This window comes from Anopheles nili, chromosome 3 (genome assembly GCF_943737925.1).
Source record: "Anopheles nili chromosome 3, idAnoNiliSN_F5_01, whole genome shotgun sequence".
Classification (NCBI taxonomy): domain Eukaryota; kingdom Metazoa; phylum Arthropoda; class Insecta; order Diptera; family Culicidae; genus Anopheles; species Anopheles nili.
Window position 1 is genome coordinate 68951079 of NC_071292.1, and position 16169 is coordinate 68967247.

At 40.8% G+C, this 16169-nt stretch overlaps 5 protein-coding genes across 5 annotated transcripts; 2 read left to right on the forward strand and 3 right to left on the reverse strand.

Moving 5' to 3' along the window:
- Window positions 1-780: 780 nt before the first annotated feature.
- Window positions 781-1374, forward strand: LOC128725383 (probable prefoldin subunit 4). The gene is made up of 2 exons (XM_053819123.1): window positions 781-931; window positions 999-1374. The coding sequence occupies exons 1-2, from the start codon at window positions 887-889 to the stop codon at window positions 1368-1370; spliced, it is 417 nt and encodes a 138-aa protein (XP_053675098.1). The 5' UTR covers window positions 781-886; the 3' UTR covers window positions 1371-1374.
- Window positions 1375-1405: 31 nt separating this feature from the next.
- On the reverse strand, window positions 1406-3961 carry LOC128724928 (DNA repair and recombination protein RAD54B-like). Its single transcript, XM_053818650.1, has one exon. The coding sequence runs from the start codon at window positions 3959-3961 to the stop codon at window positions 1406-1408; it is 2556 nt and encodes an 851-aa protein (XP_053674625.1).
- A 236-nt stretch (window positions 3962-4197) lies between these two features.
- On the reverse strand, window positions 4198-6383 carry LOC128727708 (eukaryotic translation initiation factor 3 subunit E). Its single transcript, XM_053821646.1, has 3 exons — window positions 6206-6383; window positions 5687-5956; window positions 4198-5626 (listed from the first exon to the last, which is right to left on the reverse strand). The coding sequence occupies exons 1-3, from the start codon at window positions 6293-6295 to the stop codon at window positions 4685-4687; spliced, it is 1302 nt and encodes a 433-aa protein (XP_053677621.1). The 5' UTR covers window positions 6296-6383; the 3' UTR covers window positions 4198-4684.
- Window positions 6384-7122: 739 nt separating this feature from the next.
- LOC128727488 (acetyl-coenzyme A transporter 1) lies at window positions 7123-9357 on the forward strand. The gene is made up of 3 exons (XM_053821407.1): window positions 7123-7338; window positions 7478-8674; window positions 8743-9357. The coding sequence occupies exons 1-3, from the start codon at window positions 7123-7125 to the stop codon at window positions 8926-8928; spliced, it is 1599 nt and encodes a 532-aa protein (XP_053677382.1). The 3' UTR covers window positions 8929-9357.
- A 136-nt stretch (window positions 9358-9493) lies between these two features.
- On the reverse strand, window positions 9494-15316 carry LOC128727487 (importin-4-like). The gene is made up of 6 exons (XM_053821406.1): window positions 15263-15316; window positions 12432-15005; window positions 12140-12363; window positions 11668-11800; window positions 11411-11588; window positions 9494-11278 (listed from the first exon to the last, which is right to left on the reverse strand). Exons 1-6 carry the CDS (start codon window positions 15314-15316, stop codon window positions 11154-11156), a joined length of 3288 nt encoding a protein of 1095 aa, XP_053677381.1. The 3' UTR covers window positions 9494-11153.
- Window positions 15317-16169: the final 853 nt, after the last annotated feature.

Sequence of the window (16169 nt, forward strand, 5' to 3'; positions counted from 1 at the left end):
CGTTCCGCCTTTTCAACTCGGTTAGAAACGGTGCCTATGTAATGTACACAAGCCAAGCCGTGCCAAATCCAGTGCTTGAAATTTTGTCAAACGGGTCACCTAACCTAAAAATGAAAACAAAGAAAATATATATTAAAAAATCACCATCAAACAGACACTTTAGTTGTATTTCAATCAAATGCGTCTGATCTCCATGTCAAAAGCAGCGAATCTGAGCGGAAGCAGAATAACTTGGGTTGCATAGCTCCATTCCAGAAGATCAACTAACAGTATCGGGCTTAGATAGCTTTGCTTGGAAGAGATTCGTATACGTTCGTAATGAAAGATTACTCTAATACACACCTTTGTGAATAATTCTCTTTATGATTATGACATTCTTTTACGATAGTTCTCTTTAGTATAAATAGGGTTTTATTTAAGTTTTAGTTAGTAAAGTTTTACAAGAAATACCGGGTCAAACATACCGCGCGCGCAGTCATACCAACAGATGCTCTTTTTGACACAACAAACATCAAATATTGTCATTAAGATTTCTGATTTAATTTAGATCAACAATATCAATAGTCACTATCAGAGAGCACACTCGCCAATGAAATCTAGTTCCAACGTATTATGCTAAATTATGCAACATGGTATACAAACTTAATAAAATTGATTTGAAATGTTTAGAATAAGATATTTTTGAAATTATAATCCCACTTTCCAGGTCAACGTATTTCGTATTACACTGAACGTCTTGGATCGTCAAATATCTGTCAGCTGTCAATTAGGAGGGATAGATGAAGAAGACGTACACACACGATTGATTCGTTCCTTCCTTTTTTGTGTGAATCTAAATTGCCTAAACTTGTGCTTAATAAATTATCCTTAAAAACTCATCTTCACCATGGGTACGAAAGTGGAATCAAAGGCCAAAGGCACATTTCAACCGGTAATATTACTTTGTAATACTCCGTATAAACGTGAGTGTAACACACCGCTCGTCGTGACCATTTTAGGACTCGGATGTTCACATCACATATGAAGACCAGATGAAGATAAACAAATTTGCTAACTTTAACGCCAAGGTAGAAGATCTCAAGGAAGAACTTAGAGTTAAACAGAACGAACTAAAAAACCTCGAGGAAGCAGGAGATGAAATTGAGCTACTCGACGACGACATTCAGATCCCTTTCTTGATGGGCGATGTGTTCCTTTCGCACGATCAAGCAAAAACCCTTGAACTTCTTGCTGAGGCGAAGGAGCGTAAGAAAACAGAAATAAGCGTGCTTCAGAAAAACAGCCGCGATTTGCAACAAAAGATGGGCGAACTTAAGGGATACTTGTACGGTCGGTTCGGAAGTAACATTCACTTGGAAAACGATGAATAAAGAAAACCGGTGAAGGAAAGAGAGTATTCGTATGTTTATTTCCTTACTGAAACAATGTTTCGAAACAAAAACAGAATCTCATCGACGCACTGAGACAGTCCTAACTGCTCCAGGGTAAGCTCTGACACTGGCGCCCGATGGTGCTCCCATCGCATCAATTCTTGCATTTTCAACGCATATTTAGTGTTTTTTTTGTTGTGCTTTTTCCCAACTCCTCTCATTTGAAATGGGCTGTCTGTCTCCTCGAGATGAAAAATTTCTTCCAGTGGATTTGCGCCTTCATTTTGCTGATCGTTAACCGGCGCTTTCCCTATTCCGGCACAGGGGCATTCTAGTAAACTGTGTGTCAGGCAATCATCCATGTGGTTTGGATGAATGATCGAGAAGAGATCCTTCAACTCGTCGTCAGAGAGCTTAAGATTGCTTAAGTTCTGTTTCTGGTCGACAACTGTTCCGCTTAGGGAAGTTTTAGAAATTTGCCGTTGAAAAATACGTTCCTCGATAGAGTATGCCGTCAGCAGCCGATAAATAAATACGGGTTTTCGCTGTCCATCTCGCCAGATACGAGACATCGCCTGGAGATCGTTAGCAGGATTCCAGTCGTTGTCATACAGTACTAACCTGGACGCTCCTACCAGATTTAATCCCGCACCGCCAGCTTTGGCACTAAGCAGCAGTATAAAAATATCGGACGCTGGATTGTTGAATATGCTCACAATTTTACCCCGATCATTAGTCACCGTAGAACCATCTAAACGGCTGAATTTGTAGCTACAGTGTTCACACAGTCCTGCGATCATGTCTAACGTTTTGTTGTAGTAGGAAACAATCACAATTTTCTCTTGCAATGTTTGTATGCTTTCTAGAAGGACTTCTACAATGCCTAGTTTTGCGGAATCCCCAGGTCCCATCTCTTGCCAAGCTGGCAACTGTTCTGACAAAAGATGAACCAGCGATTCTGGATCGCCTTTCTTAGTCATCGATACTAACGAAGGATGGTTGCAGATCTTTTTCAAAATCGTTATCATCTGCAGAGGTGAGATGCCATTAGACGATCCTTTTTCGTCTTCGTAAAACTGCAGTGCACTTCGTGTCAATTTTGTCTGTAATTCCGATGGTTGACAAAACACTACCAGCTCATGTTTATCAGGGAGATATTCGTTGATGACTTCTTGGGTACGTCTCAGCACAAATCGGCCTGTTATGTTGTTTAGTTCGTTTAAACGTTCAATCCCTAACTCGATGGACTGCGGTAAAACACCAGGACGCTGGGAGACTACGATCGGTGTTTCATACCGCGCCTTAAAGTCCTGATACGATCCGATTATACCCGGGTTAACAAAGTTGATCAGCGAAAAAAATTCCTGCAAATCGTTTTGTATGGGTGTGCCAGTTAAGAGCACACGTCGTTTGCATTCTATCTTATTCAACACAGCGAAGGCTTTCACATTGCTGTTTTTTAACCGGTGACCTTCGTCGCAGAAGATGAGATCAAATTTAACCGATTCCAGCTCTGATATTTGTTTCGAGAGCATCTCGTATGATATTATCAAGATTGGTATGTGCTGCGATTGTACGTACTGCTTTAACTTATTGTTTGGTCCCACTATAAACGTAAAAACTCGTTGGTTTTGCAACCACTTGGTGATCTCTCGGTCCCAATTGTCCACCAAACTACTCGGGGTAACGATCAAGATGCGTTTCGCTGAAGGTTTCCCGTACGGTCCGGTTTTCATTAGAGTGTACATTAATGCGATACATTGTAACGTTTTTCCTAGTCCCATTTCATCTGCCAGGATTGCTCCATTCCCAGATGGCTCAACCATCCTCATTCCAGTCACGCATTCATACAAGAAAGCTACTCCCTCTCGTTGGTGTGGCCGTAAATGCTGCGTTAGGCACAAGGGTACATGCACTTCAGCCACCGCGTCGTTGCTGGCGTTATTATGAAATTGGTGTTCAAAAGAAGGTTTTTTCATGATTAAAGGTTCTACGAGCTCCTGAGCAGTTTGCGGTTCTAACGTTGCAACGAATTTGAAATGGGTTGAACCGATATTCTCCTGCAGGCACGACTCATGTGGTAAGCTGGTTGCATTGTTTAACGGCACATGCTTCTGCTGTAGCATATATTTCTTAGTATTTTCACTACTTTGTGATTTTTGTTGAATTCGCTGCGGTGGCTTGAACCTTTCTCTTGTCAGTCCTACCAGGCAAACCCTTTTGCGATCGTTTTCGGTTGTTGTTTGATTTGTTAGATTAGACACGCGGTTTCCATCACATTTCTCCAAAACATCGACCTCTTTTGATCCAACAATCAACTGAATGCCCTCTGTTACTTCGTTTACTTTAAGTCCATTAGTGCTAGAGATGATTGTGCCCGTTTCGTCCTTTAGAACTGCGTTTCTACCGGACACTTCGAGCAGTCCATCGCCTTCCCATATTTTGTGTTTTCTGTTGCTAATTTTGGTCCACACAACTTTGAAGATGGTTTTCGATGCGTATTCAGATTTTAATTGTTCATCTGAAATTGAACTTTTTTTAATCGTATCAGTCGTTTTAGTTGATAATTGCGTTTCACTGAAATGAGGCATAGAATTTCTTGCAGTATTGTTCAAAACCGTCGACGGTTGCAATATCTGATTAGTTTTGAGCTCAACAGACCGCTTCATAGAAGGTGCACAACTTCTTCGCATCTTGCAACTAAACAACCAAAGCACACTGCTAACAAATAATTACAACCAATAAATGATATAGAACCAAAATCAAAACTTATATCGTAGGAAAACATTAGCTTATTGACAGAAAAATACCGCCTTTATTTGACAGTTTATTTTTAGGATCATGAATGACAGCATGTAGCATACAAATAGGAATGGAATCTGATTAAAATATGAACGAACAGAAATTAATTCTTATTGCCTCTATCGATGCATGTACTCTATCATAGAAATAATAATTAAATTAATTTTGTTTTGTTCTTTTCGTCCAAGATTTCAGAATTTAACAACGATCTCTTTGCGACGTATGGGCTTTATTCCAATATATCCGCATGTTATTCACCATCTATGTAGATGACTGATTTGATAGTTTAAATTCGCAGTGCTTGCTTCCGTTGACTAACCACCAGAGATATTGGCGGGTTTTGCCTCCTAAGCGGTCTTCAGCGGTTTCCACCTCACCAAATCTTTCTTCAGCACACTGAATATGAACGTATTCAATCTGCTCGTTCTACCTTTCACCCAAAAATCCTTCTAAGTTTTCTACCTTCAACAATTCGAGGAAGAAAAATGACAGCTTGTGGTGTTATTTCCCACTTAATAATATTTCCAATGGCCTTCGCCAGCTTCTTGAGTTTTAGCTTTGTGCTTTCGTTCGACCAAGAGGGTCAATGCTTCGGAGCGTACAGAGAGGGAGTCAATTTTTTCTACCAACTGCTGGTATGGCGAGAGCGGCTGCGTACCCATTACAACGTGACCCAATTTAGAATCAATCTTCGCGTCCAGCCGAGCGTTACGTATCAAATTTACAATCCAGCATTCTGCCTCGTCTGGTTTCATGTTCAATCTATCGGCCAGCATTCCGATCGTGATGCACTGATGAATTCTACAGAATGTTTCAAAGATCATCAAACGGGCGTTTTCTATAAACTCATCCAGGCATCCGATGATGAAGAAGTCGTTCATGATCACCGTCTGGCACTCGTGCAGTTTCTTCCGTGCTCCTTCGAAATCAAAGTTCACATACAGATGCTCAAGAAACTCCGTGATTGGATCTCGGTAAGTGTACGACTCCTGCTGGATCACCTTGATCACATCCTTCAATGCATTCCGACGTCCACGATTGATGATGACAGCCGTCGCAAGATAACGTAAAATGTGGGGACACATCGTTTGGATTGCATTTAAATACTGCGGTTTATAAAGGAACATATCAATGATCAGATCACGTCCTTTGCTATGGTTGAAAAACACTAGGACACCCCAGTGGATCAACCAGGTGCGCTGCTGCAGCACTTGAATTGGTGAGAAATTGTAGTTCTCGATGAAATCACGAAGCCTCGTTAAATCTTCGAGAGCAGTTTGCCAATTCAGAGTGAGAATCTCGACAGCTAGTTTGCCCCATAGCACGCCAAGATAGTTTTTATCGTTTGGTTCCATCACCAACATACAGATGTACAGATATGACAAGGAGTCATTATAGTTACCGCATTCGTACAGATACTTGGCCAGCTTCTGGGCGCTTTGGATAATATCGTACTAAAATAGAAAGCATTACAATCACTGGTTCAATTTAGTAGGGTACTTTTTGTTACTTACATCCAGCGTCTGCTGCAGCGCATGTATAACCGATTTAGAATCCTTCAACGTATCCGGATTTTTCAACTCCTCCATACATTTCATCAACGGGGCAACATCGGCCTGCAGTTCCTTCAGCGTTACCAGGACATTAGCACGAAGTAAACTCAGCTCTTCTGGAGCCATTATTTCCTCTGCCAACCGTTCACGAATGTCCCTCGTGTAATCGACCATATTGGTTTTCTTCACCGTTTCTAAGATAAATCTCAGTAACGATGTTGGATCGAAGACCTGTCGGATGGTACATAATGAAAAAAAAGTGAGGTTATAACGTCATACAAATCTAGTAGTTCTGGTTTTTCACAGTATAAACTTTCTCGTATGGACCATATGCATTTGATTGTGTTTTTGCACCTCTAAGCAGTATATTTTACTAGATAGCGTTTCAGCTAACAAACATCTTAAGAATTTCTTAAGTACTCATTGCACCTTCGTAAATATATAGCAAATATTCATCACAAACGCCAATCCACAACTTACATTTTTCGGGAGCAAAAATTCCAGCAAAGGGAATGTCAAATGGCGATCCAAGTACTGGCAATACTTTGCCGTGAGGTCGAATTTAGCCATTGTTGATGATTTCTGTTGAAACTATTTACTCTTCGTAGGTAATTTCACTGAATATCCACAAGCTAGTACGACATGTGGACAATTTGCACAGTAGGTACGACGGAAAGAAGCTACGCCACCAATACGAAATGTCAAGATGACTGTGCTGCCAGAATAGCCGGTTGTGATGACTACACTTAGCTATATTAACCACGTAGAATTGAATTCCGTATACAAAAATCACACTAAATTACTCAATTTATAACGTTTGGTTTTTGACATTTTGATTTTGTTCTCATGCTTTAATATAATAAATTTACTTTTAATTTTCCAATTCAGCTCAATAAGTTATGACAAAATACGCTACGCAGGTGTTGTCATTCGTGCTTCATTTGTCATGGGTACTTCAAACTGACAATAAACAAATCTATTTTTCCACGTACTATCGTTGGCAACCGAAACATTGTATTGAAATTTCATTCCGTATGTATAGTAATGTAATCAAAATAATGCTAATCATTTTCTACCAAGCTACATTACATTCCAAATTAGTTGAAGGTAGCAAAGTTTAAGCAAATTCAGCTGTTTATGCAATTACCTTGCGCACCGAAACAGGTATGTAATGGTGAACGTTATTGTACGTTTGTATGGCTAAAATCAACAACCGATCCACATTTTGTAGTGACGTGTACCTGGCGGCAAGTGAATAATTTCAATCAGCAGGCAAATGTCCAGTTTAGGCTAACACTACAACAAAACCAAATAATGTAAATACGTTTCTGGGATTTTATCTAAAAGCCTAAAAATACTTTCATCAGTGTGGGATTGCACAGTACACGTAAGACAAAATGAGCAACCGGCGGAAGAAAAATGAACGCCCTGATCACGAAATGCTCCTACCGCTGAGCGAAGAGGAGGATAAGCACGACAAAAGCGATTTACGTGGAGATTGGGGCAACATTGCCATACTATTTTTTCTGTATCTCCTGCAAGGCATTCCCATCGGGCTAGCTTCGGCGATACCGATGTTGTTGCAGAACCGAGGTGCAAGTTATAAGCAGCAGGTAAATTTGAATCACGTAGTGGCAATTCCACCGCGTGTGGCACAATTATCGTAGCAACCTTATCGTGATTGATTATGCGCCAACTACAATCACTTGCGATTCGTTGATAAGACCATTGAACGATTTATTCTATTTTCAGGCCGAGTTTAGTTTTGCCCATTGGCCGTTCAGCTTAAAATTACTATGGGCGCCGATAGTGGACTCGCTTTTCTGGAAACGGTTTGGTCGGCGAAAATCATGGCTTATTCCAACTCAATATCTGATAGGAGTATTTATGCTTATTCTATCACTCCACGTTAACCGCTGGCTTGGAACAGAAAGCAACGATCCCGATAGTCATTCCACTGTCGAAAGTAGCACGCTCAACATTCCTCTCCTGACAGGCATATTTTTCATGTTGAACTTTTTGGCTGCTACCCAAGACATCGCTGTTGACGGTTGGGCTTTGACGATGCTCAAACGCTGCAATGTGGGACATGCGTCAACGTGTAACAGTGTAGGCCAGACGGCGGGTTATTTCCTCGGATATGTTGCCTTTATGGCGCTGGAATCGGCAGAATTTTGCAACAGCTATTTACGCTCAGAACCTGCACCCCAAGGCATGGTCAATCTGTCTGGATATCTATGGTTCTGGGGATTAATTTTTATCGTGACAACGACGCTAGTAACTTTTGGCAAACGTGAACTGTCGCCTAGCCTTGACCGAGGCCACGAGGAACACTTGGAGCTGGACATAAAGCAAACATATCGGCTTCTGCTGGATATTATTAAGATGAAACCAATTCTAACGTTGGTGGTGATACTGTTAACGGCTAAGGCGGGTTTTGCCGCCTGTGATGCTGTCACTTCTCTAAAGCTAATCGACGCTGGCGTACCTAAGGACAAGCTGGCGCTTTTAGTGGTTCCATTAGTCCCGCTGCAAATCGTTTTACCGTTGGCAATCAGCAAATATACTGCCGGAACGCGCCCAATGGAAATTTACCTGAAGGCGATCCCATATCGGATAGGACTCACACTTGCTGCAGCCGGAATTGTGTGGCTAACTCCTACCATCATTCGCGATCATCATGTTCCGTATTACTACTACATACTTTTGCTGACCAACTACGGTCTCTATCAGATAGCTCTCTACAGCATGTTTGTCGCTGTGATGGCGTTCTTTGCCAGGATCAGCGATCCCGCCGTCGGGGGCACCTACATGACGTTATTGAACACTCTGAGCAACCTCGGTGGTAATTGGCCTACGACAGTCGTGCTATGGTTGGTTGATTATCTGACCTGGAAAAATTGTTCCAACGCTTCCGAAAATGACTGTTCCGATGAGATGCTGAAAGATGTAAGACGTATTGATGATTTTTGGTAAGATTTTTTCTAATCTCTGTTTCCTTTCTCCTCTGTCGGCAGGTATGTACTCGGGGCGGAGGCGAATGTGCGATTGCTATTGATGGGTATTATATAGAAATATTTGTTTGCCTTTTGTACGGGCTTGTTTGGTACCGATGGGGAACCAGTAAAATTCGTCAGCTACAGGAACTTCCGCTCAAAGCGTGGCGCGTAGCGCGAAAAGTTCCACGTATGCATAGCAGCTAGCAATCAATGCATTTTATATGACAATTTCATGTATCTGTATGATAAGAAAACAGAACAAACATGCTACAAAAACCGCAAACGATAATGAAGAACTACGAGTAAAAAATAGCGCTGCCAGATAAGACGTTACTTTTTATTATTTATACACAAAAGAGTACGCGTCAATTTGAACAATCTGAAATTGTTTTCGTATAAAATACAATAGCACAAATGGCTCCTTAAGATTTGGAAAGAGAAACGAAGAACAATAGTAATTTTTGTATAGTTTGTATTTTGTGGTTTTGTTAGTATTTTTTTTCATTTTTTCCTCGTTTGGGAAAGTTTCTTGCTGGCATAAGGATATAATGATTGAATATATCCATAGCGCAGGGAACTGCTAATTAATACGAGTTGTGATGTTTTAAACCATTGCATATTACAGTAGTAGCATTCAAATAAAAAAACGGTTATACAAACTCCATGTGCGAGAAGAAATAAACGGCAACTTTTGTTTGAACAATCAAATAACACTCTTGGAATATATATTTTCCGGAAACACGCTGCAATTTTTATTATAGGCCTTTTTTCATCACGAAACTTGTTATTGTCTCAGCTTTTAAAATTAACAAAACGATCTTCCCGGTACGATGCTTTGAGAAAAATTCGGTATACTTAAACGATGGTTACGAATTGTTGTTACATATGACAAAGAAATCGATTTAATGAACAGTAAAAAGTGATCAATTACCGTCTCATACATTTCGTACAGACTTTCTGGACGATACGCTTACACTTTTCGACTTCCATTAGTATGGCAGCTGCACCATCCATTTGTATTAAAACAAAGCTTTTGAAATAACAGTTATCCTGTTAGAAAGTCAATTGCACTGCGAAATCACTTAGGTGCTTAGCGATTTTTTTGCGCAGTTTTGATAAATTTTCATTTCATTTGCAAGCAGGTTGACCAAACCCTTGTGGCAATATGCATTGTTCTGTAAATTATATGATGTTTAGTAAAAAATATCACTGAAATGCTGTATTGTTTAAAAAGGTATAGTTGATCATGAACATATAAGCGCGTATGCTACGGCTTATTATTCAGTTAAATTACACTTTTCCCGCATTGCTTACAAAAAAATCGTTTTATAGATGAATTTATTTTGTAAATTATGAAATGGAACCACGTACAAAATAAATCTATGAATAATTAATATGAATCGAATTCATTGATTAGTATATAATCATATTAGTGCTTTGAACATAGCGCGTAAAACAAAAGAAAGACATCTTCCATGAACATGCAATCGGAACGCTTATGTTTCTACGATCAGAAAAGAAAACAAAACCATGCGGTTATTATTCACACATAACAAATATTTTAACACCCGTTCCTATTACGTACATTGAAATGAACTTTTTACTTCGTTTTGAGGAACTTCGAAAACTGCACTAACTTATATAATGAAGAGATTTTTTTACTCCTTGCGTGTGGAAGCAAATTGGAGGAGTTAATATAACCATAAACTCTATGAGCTTGAACTTCAGACGAAACACTCTCGGAAGGAAATTCTGAAAGACTGAGAATAATGGGTGTGCCAAACCGCGAATTGTTCAGATGAAGTCAGCTTTAAACCTTAAGCAATGCTAAACTATTCAAACCGAAGCACACATAAAAGCAGTACCCCAATTTGGAATATACAACACCCAGGTGTAGAAAAAAACGGAAAACAATATGATAAATGCAACATCAGAATCAACATTCAGATTTAAAGAATAGCGAATGGAATACCTATTTTGAGGACATTGATCCATCGAACACAGCATATTTCAAAATATTAATCGTTTTTCTAGTAGAGCCACTAGTGGTCTGGATGCAAGAGTGTCGCAATCGTAAACTATAGACGGACTGTTTTGCTTCTTTACAAGACTTCTTCACAGCAATTAAGCGGTAGTGTTGAAACGCAGCCTAATTTTTGCGTCAACGTTTTTCCTCTCGTTGAAATAAGTTTTCTTTTTGATAGGCGTAGATACTTTTCAATTGAACTCTATTCAGAGCATTGTAGAGAACGTACTATTTCTCTTCTTTTTTCCTAAAATATCCACAGTTTTTTAAGTGACTCTAATTCATTGTTGCATCTAATTCTCCTTTACTTGCTACCATCTCGTTTCATACACGTACTATGAAGCAGATATGGATTGATGTATGTTATGAACAATTTGCGCATGAAATGCGGCTTCGCTGATTTCTACTGTAGCATGAGTGTTTGGACGAAATTTGCAATTTCGGCATCACTGCGAATCACTTCGGTAAACTTATCCGGAAAGTCTTTGCTTATCTGCTTCACTAAATTGAATACCAGCTCGCGACTCTCTGGGTGTATAAGTCCGAGAAATAAAAAGAGAAGGGTGAAATATTATCAGAACATTGAAAATAAAACCCTTACAACAATGGATTGCATTTGCGATATCTCATTGTTATGCATAATGCAGCATAAGCACTTACCGTCAGAAGTATGTTCCTTCTTGTATAACACCTGCAAACCTACGACTAGCACGCGGCTCAGCAGCGGAATTAGATTTTCATCACCTTGCCGATAGAGCAGATCAAGGCACCGAAAAACAGCTAGATTTTCGGTAAAATCCTCGCGCAACGGTAGATATTCCACAAAGACGGGGAGAACCTAGAAGATACAAAAAATATATAATAGTAACAACTGTGTCGTATTTAAGAAACCAATACATGAGAATTTTGATACCTACGCCTTTTAATGGAACCAAACTGCAGTTGGTGGTTATGAGTCGCGCCAAGGCGCCGCATAGATTATCCAATGTCCCAGCATGCTGTTCTTTGGACACAAGTTGCGAGAGGGAAGCCATAATTTGTGGGTAATGACTAAAGGATATGATTCAGAGTAAAACAAAGAGACTTTTGTATTGATGATATGGTTGAAATTTTGGGTAGAATAATGACGTGGGACTCGATTAATCCTTTAGGGGTTAGTCGAAAGCGTTGCCATCCAGTACAAATACACGACGGTTTCGGATTCAAAATTCTACTGAACCGCTGTACTGACTATTCAGCTACGTGAAGATATCAGAACATAGAAAATTTCAAGAAGCCAGGCCTGGACCGCACAACGCTTATGACATCATTTCAAAAGAAGAAAAACCAAGTGAACTAATAATCAATCTACCGAAAAAGTGTCTTTCAATCTGATCCTAGAATACTTACCCAAAGGTGCAATCATTCCCATGCAATACCATCTCTCCCAGGCCATACACCGTGTTGCTGCGCACCTCGTTGTTACGATCTTGAACGCAAGACAAGAAAATGGGCAACAACGAATCGATCCAGTTTCGTGTGTATTCTTTCAATCCTTCAAAACATTCCGCCAGCACGCCGATCGCAAAGGCACGTTGCGAGTCAGTCGTCTCATCTTTCTGTTTCGATTTTTCCTGCAGTGCAAACAAAAGTAACGTCATTGAAAACATTAACAACAATTTCACAGTTATGTCGTACTTACTATTTTTTGAATGAAATATGGCCACACGCGGCCAAAGTAGACGGCAAATTCTTCGGCAGGAAGAGCACGGCCAAACTTTGGCAATATGTCTCCTGCCGACTCAAGGATGGCCTCATCGTATTCGCTTTCCTCTTGCTCTTCGTCCACCGGTTCATCAAACTGGCAGGCGATTTTACTGTTCAGCACGTCTACTATACAATTGAACACGGCATCCTTTTGGCCATCTGCCTGGAACGTTGCTGCCCCCACTTCATCCAGGATATCACTAAAGCCATCCAGCGCTGACATTACCACCGTGCGCTCCTCATCCGTTCGAATAATTTCACTCAACTTTGGTACCAAAATAAGTATCGTCTGATTAACACCATCCGTATTTCCCATTTGGTGCAGAGCGACTACGAACTGCTTTACTGCATCGATCGATGCCTTGCGAATATCCTCGTTCGGGTGATTCAACAGTTTGTAGATCTCTTCAAAAGCAGTCTGAATGAATGGCGCAAAAGCGGGGCCCGTGTGTTCGGCAAACTCCATCAATGCCAGGATAGCTTCCTCTTTTTCATCCATGTATGCGTTCTCGACGCTGTAGCCAGCAATTTCATCATCATCATCTTCCTCGTCGTCAACTGAGTTTTCAATGTCGAACTCCTCATCCTCATCGTCCCCATCACCGCCACCATTCGTCGACAAACCGTTAGGTAAAATAGCCAAATCATCTCCAGATGCATCCTTGAACGTCGGAACGATTCCTTCGGAACTGCGCACGCTCTCGAGCATAGCTTCGACAATTTTGTTCAGTGAACCGGCCATGTCTTCTTTTACCGAAGACGCCATGGAAGCGAATAGATTGTAGCAACTTCTGCGCAGATCCGGATCGTTCGATTCATCAAGCATCGTCAAACCCAAGTTCAGGGTGTCCACAGCCAACGGTAGGAAATTGTCTTTGCCGATAGTACGTACAAGCGCAGCAAACGTATCGATTGCCTGCGGTCGCAAGCTGCAAATATCTTCATCATCTGACTTAACCAGGTATACTTTTAGGCAGTCTATTAAGCGAGCAAAATATGGCAACATGTGCTCCTTGGCCGCATTCGCTGTCGCGGCGATCGTTGTCAAAGAAAGCTCTCGCAGGTGAACGCTGTTCCGAGTATCTAGTGACTCGAACAAACGGTCCATAAGCATGGGCAGATATGGTGTTACCTGCTCTTCGAGGTTTTCGCACGTTGTTTCGAGAGCGTAGAAGACACGATCGATATGCGGCGGTTCCTTGCCACCGGAACGAATTTGAAGGCACAACTGCTGCAGAAACTCGAACAGAATCGGTAAAATTTCGTCGGCATGCTGCGAAATTTCCGGTTGCAGATGTTCGGAGAACTGTCCGAGCGCGAACAGCGCCGCGTTACGGATCATAACATTTGGGTCAGTAATGCCACGTTTGATTACGTCTACTAGAACACGCAAATATTTACTGCATATGTGTTCGGAGCAGCCTTCTGCAATAACGGCGATCGAGAGATATGCAGCTTTTTTGGCCAACGGATTATCACCTGCCAAAGCTGGCTCAAGCAGAGCCATCAGTGGAGGGAAAAGCTGTTTCGGAGGAATGTGTAGCGCCATAACGTCCAGAGACTGAGTGGCGCAAGTGCTAGGAGTCGAAACTTCGTTACTACCAAAGTATTCTTCATCCTCATCTTCAACTTCGGGCGCAACGCTCATCAATGCAAATAATGCCACGACGATGGGTTCTACAAGTTTTTGCTTGATGATCATTTTCTTCTTCTGACGCACCAACCAACCGATGAAGGTGAGTGTTTTAACGCGCACCGAATCTTCTAGCTGGCTGTTGCTCGCCAACTGCAGACAAAAGTCGATCAAAAGGTTCATGTGGGGCGATAGCGTGCGCGAGGATCCATCAACAAGATTTTCCAAAATATCAAACGCCTGTGTAAACTTATCTGGATCATGTTCGGCGAAAGCGCTCAGTGCCTTTAGTACGTAGGGAATCGAATCTCTATAGGTTTGCTCCAAATCTTGCCGGCCAGCAATACAAGGTACCAAACGCGACATTCCAAGAAGAATGTTATAAATCACCGGGGTGGCCATATCTCCGTTCGCCTCCGTCGTTATAAGAGCCCCGGAAAATAGCTGGCAAACCATTTCGATATGAGGCATGAACTGATCTGACGCGTAATCGGCCAGCGTGGCGAACATGGACGATCCAAGTTCGCTCAGTTTTGGATCGCTCGAGGTAGTGTTATCATACATAAACTTCAAGACTTCGCTCATCCATCCGTCTTGCTTTTCAGCTTCGTGTCTGACTAACACCGCAACGAAGCCGGTAATAGCATTACGAACAGATTTTTCCGATTCATTCCCGATTGCTTCCAGCATACCTTTCTTGATTATGTCTTGCGTTTCGACCGGCACTTCTCGCCATGTACGCAACTTCCCCAGGTGTTTTTTCAACAACATCGCTGCGTATTGTCGCACTTGGGCATCGTTGTTTGAAACGCAGATCTCACATAATTGGGGAACTGTTTCCGGCTTTCCGAGAGCTGCTTTTAAGTCTTCCGAAGCCTTGAGAAAAGAAAAAAAACATTTATAAATTAAAACCACAAACCATTCAAAATTCAGGACTATCAATTTCTATGTACATAAGACGAATAATCGGACAAAAAATATCATAGTAACAATAAATTAAAACACTAGCAATTAACTGTATACGAATAGAATTCTACCAGCAAGGAAGATACAAGCAGAACACGTTTGTTCGGAAACGTGTCCAAGGGAAATGTATTTTAAATATTATTGAAAAAGCACAATCTTATACTCACTTGCCGTATTAGATCGTTGTCGGCGACTAAGAGATTTTTAATTATTTGTTCCATTTTGTGCGTGCTGACTATTATCCTCGCCCTGCAGAAGAGTATTTTGCTGTGAAGGCGGCCGTGAATCAATTCCAGCAAGAGAATTTACGGCCTACTCTGTACTTTAAGCGGTTTTGTAAAACAACTAGCAATCTAAACTTGAAAAATGCCTCAAATCGGGATGTTATCTATCTTTCAATGCCAGAAAAAAGTAGATCGTAAGTATTAATTTTGCTCTTCAAAGAACTGTGCAACCAGATCCGCACTTTTCACAAGTGATTTTTTCACTCTAACCTCAATTTTGCACATATCGGCTGGTAATGTCATACGTCGGTGGAGAAGCTGTTGAACTGTTTTGTTTACACCACGCCCGTATTACACCAAACGTCGCACTAAAGGTATAACAGATAAAGAGATTTAGTATGACTAGAATAGAATAACTTAAATGTGAGAGATAGTTTTTAAGGTATAACATGAAACAATTCAACATATATAAGTTTTAAAACTATCAGGTACATATATCAAAAGAAACAAATGAAGTGTACTACAAATGTGTTTTGAAATTTTAGCACACTATTCAGTTGTCATTTTTGGGATTTAGAACACACCGACTAGAATGTAAATAATTACACGTGCTTGCAAAACGACGGCACAATACAGTTGTGTGTCAAAAGAAGTTTATCAATGATGGAGTTATTTACCGTCATCCGGTAGTTTTACATAAATATTTTGATGTTTTTGGAATAATTCTAATTTGTTAAATATTCTTAAACGCTATCATTTAGCTATGACGAAACGAAGCTCACCGAGAATGACGAAAAGGCTCAGGAAGAATTGATATTGAAACAGTTGCAATCTCGCCAAGAAAAGAAAA

Coding starts and splice junctions, on each gene's coding strand:
- LOC128725383 (XM_053819123.1), top strand. CDS start 887: ATGGGTACGAAAGTGGAATCAAAGGCCAAAGGCACATTTCAACCG. Junction 932..998: donor CCAAAGGCACATTTCAACCG/GTAATATTACTT, acceptor TGACCATTTTAG/GACTCGGATGTTCACATCAC.
- LOC128724928 (XM_053818650.1), bottom strand. CDS start 3,961: ATGCCTCATTTCAGTGAAACGCAATTATCAACTAAAACGACTGATACG.
- LOC128727708 (XM_053821646.1), bottom strand. CDS start 6,295: ATGGCTAAATTCGACCTCACGGCAAAGTATTGCCAGTACTTGGATCGC. Junction 5,957..6,205: donor AATTTTTGCTCCCGAAAAAT/GTAAGTTGTGGA, acceptor ACCATCCGACAG/GTCTTCGATCCAACATCGTT. Junction 5,627..5,686: donor CGCTGCAGCAGACGCTGGAT/GTAAGTAACAAA, acceptor TTTCTATTTTAG/TACGATATTATCCAAAGCGC.
- LOC128727488 (XM_053821407.1), top strand. CDS start 7,123: ATGAGCAACCGGCGGAAGAAAAATGAACGCCCTGATCACGAAATGCTC. Junction 7,339..7,477: donor GTGCAAGTTATAAGCAGCAG/GTAAATTTGAAT, acceptor TTCTATTTTCAG/GCCGAGTTTAGTTTTGCCCA. Junction 8,675..8,742: donor CCGATGAGATGCTGAAAGAT/GTAAGACGTATT, acceptor CTCTGTCGGCAG/GTATGTACTCGGGGCGGAGG.
- LOC128727487 (XM_053821406.1), bottom strand. CDS start 15,316: ATGGAACAAATAATTAAAAATCTCTTAGTCGCCGACAACGATCTAATA. Junction 12,364..12,431: donor CATATTTCATTCAAAAAATA/GTAAGTACGACA, acceptor TTTGCACTGCAG/GAAAAATCGAAACAGAAAGA. Junction 11,801..12,139: donor GGGAATGATTGCACCTTTGG/GTAAGTATTCTA, acceptor CATATCCTTTAG/TCATTACCCACAAATTATGG.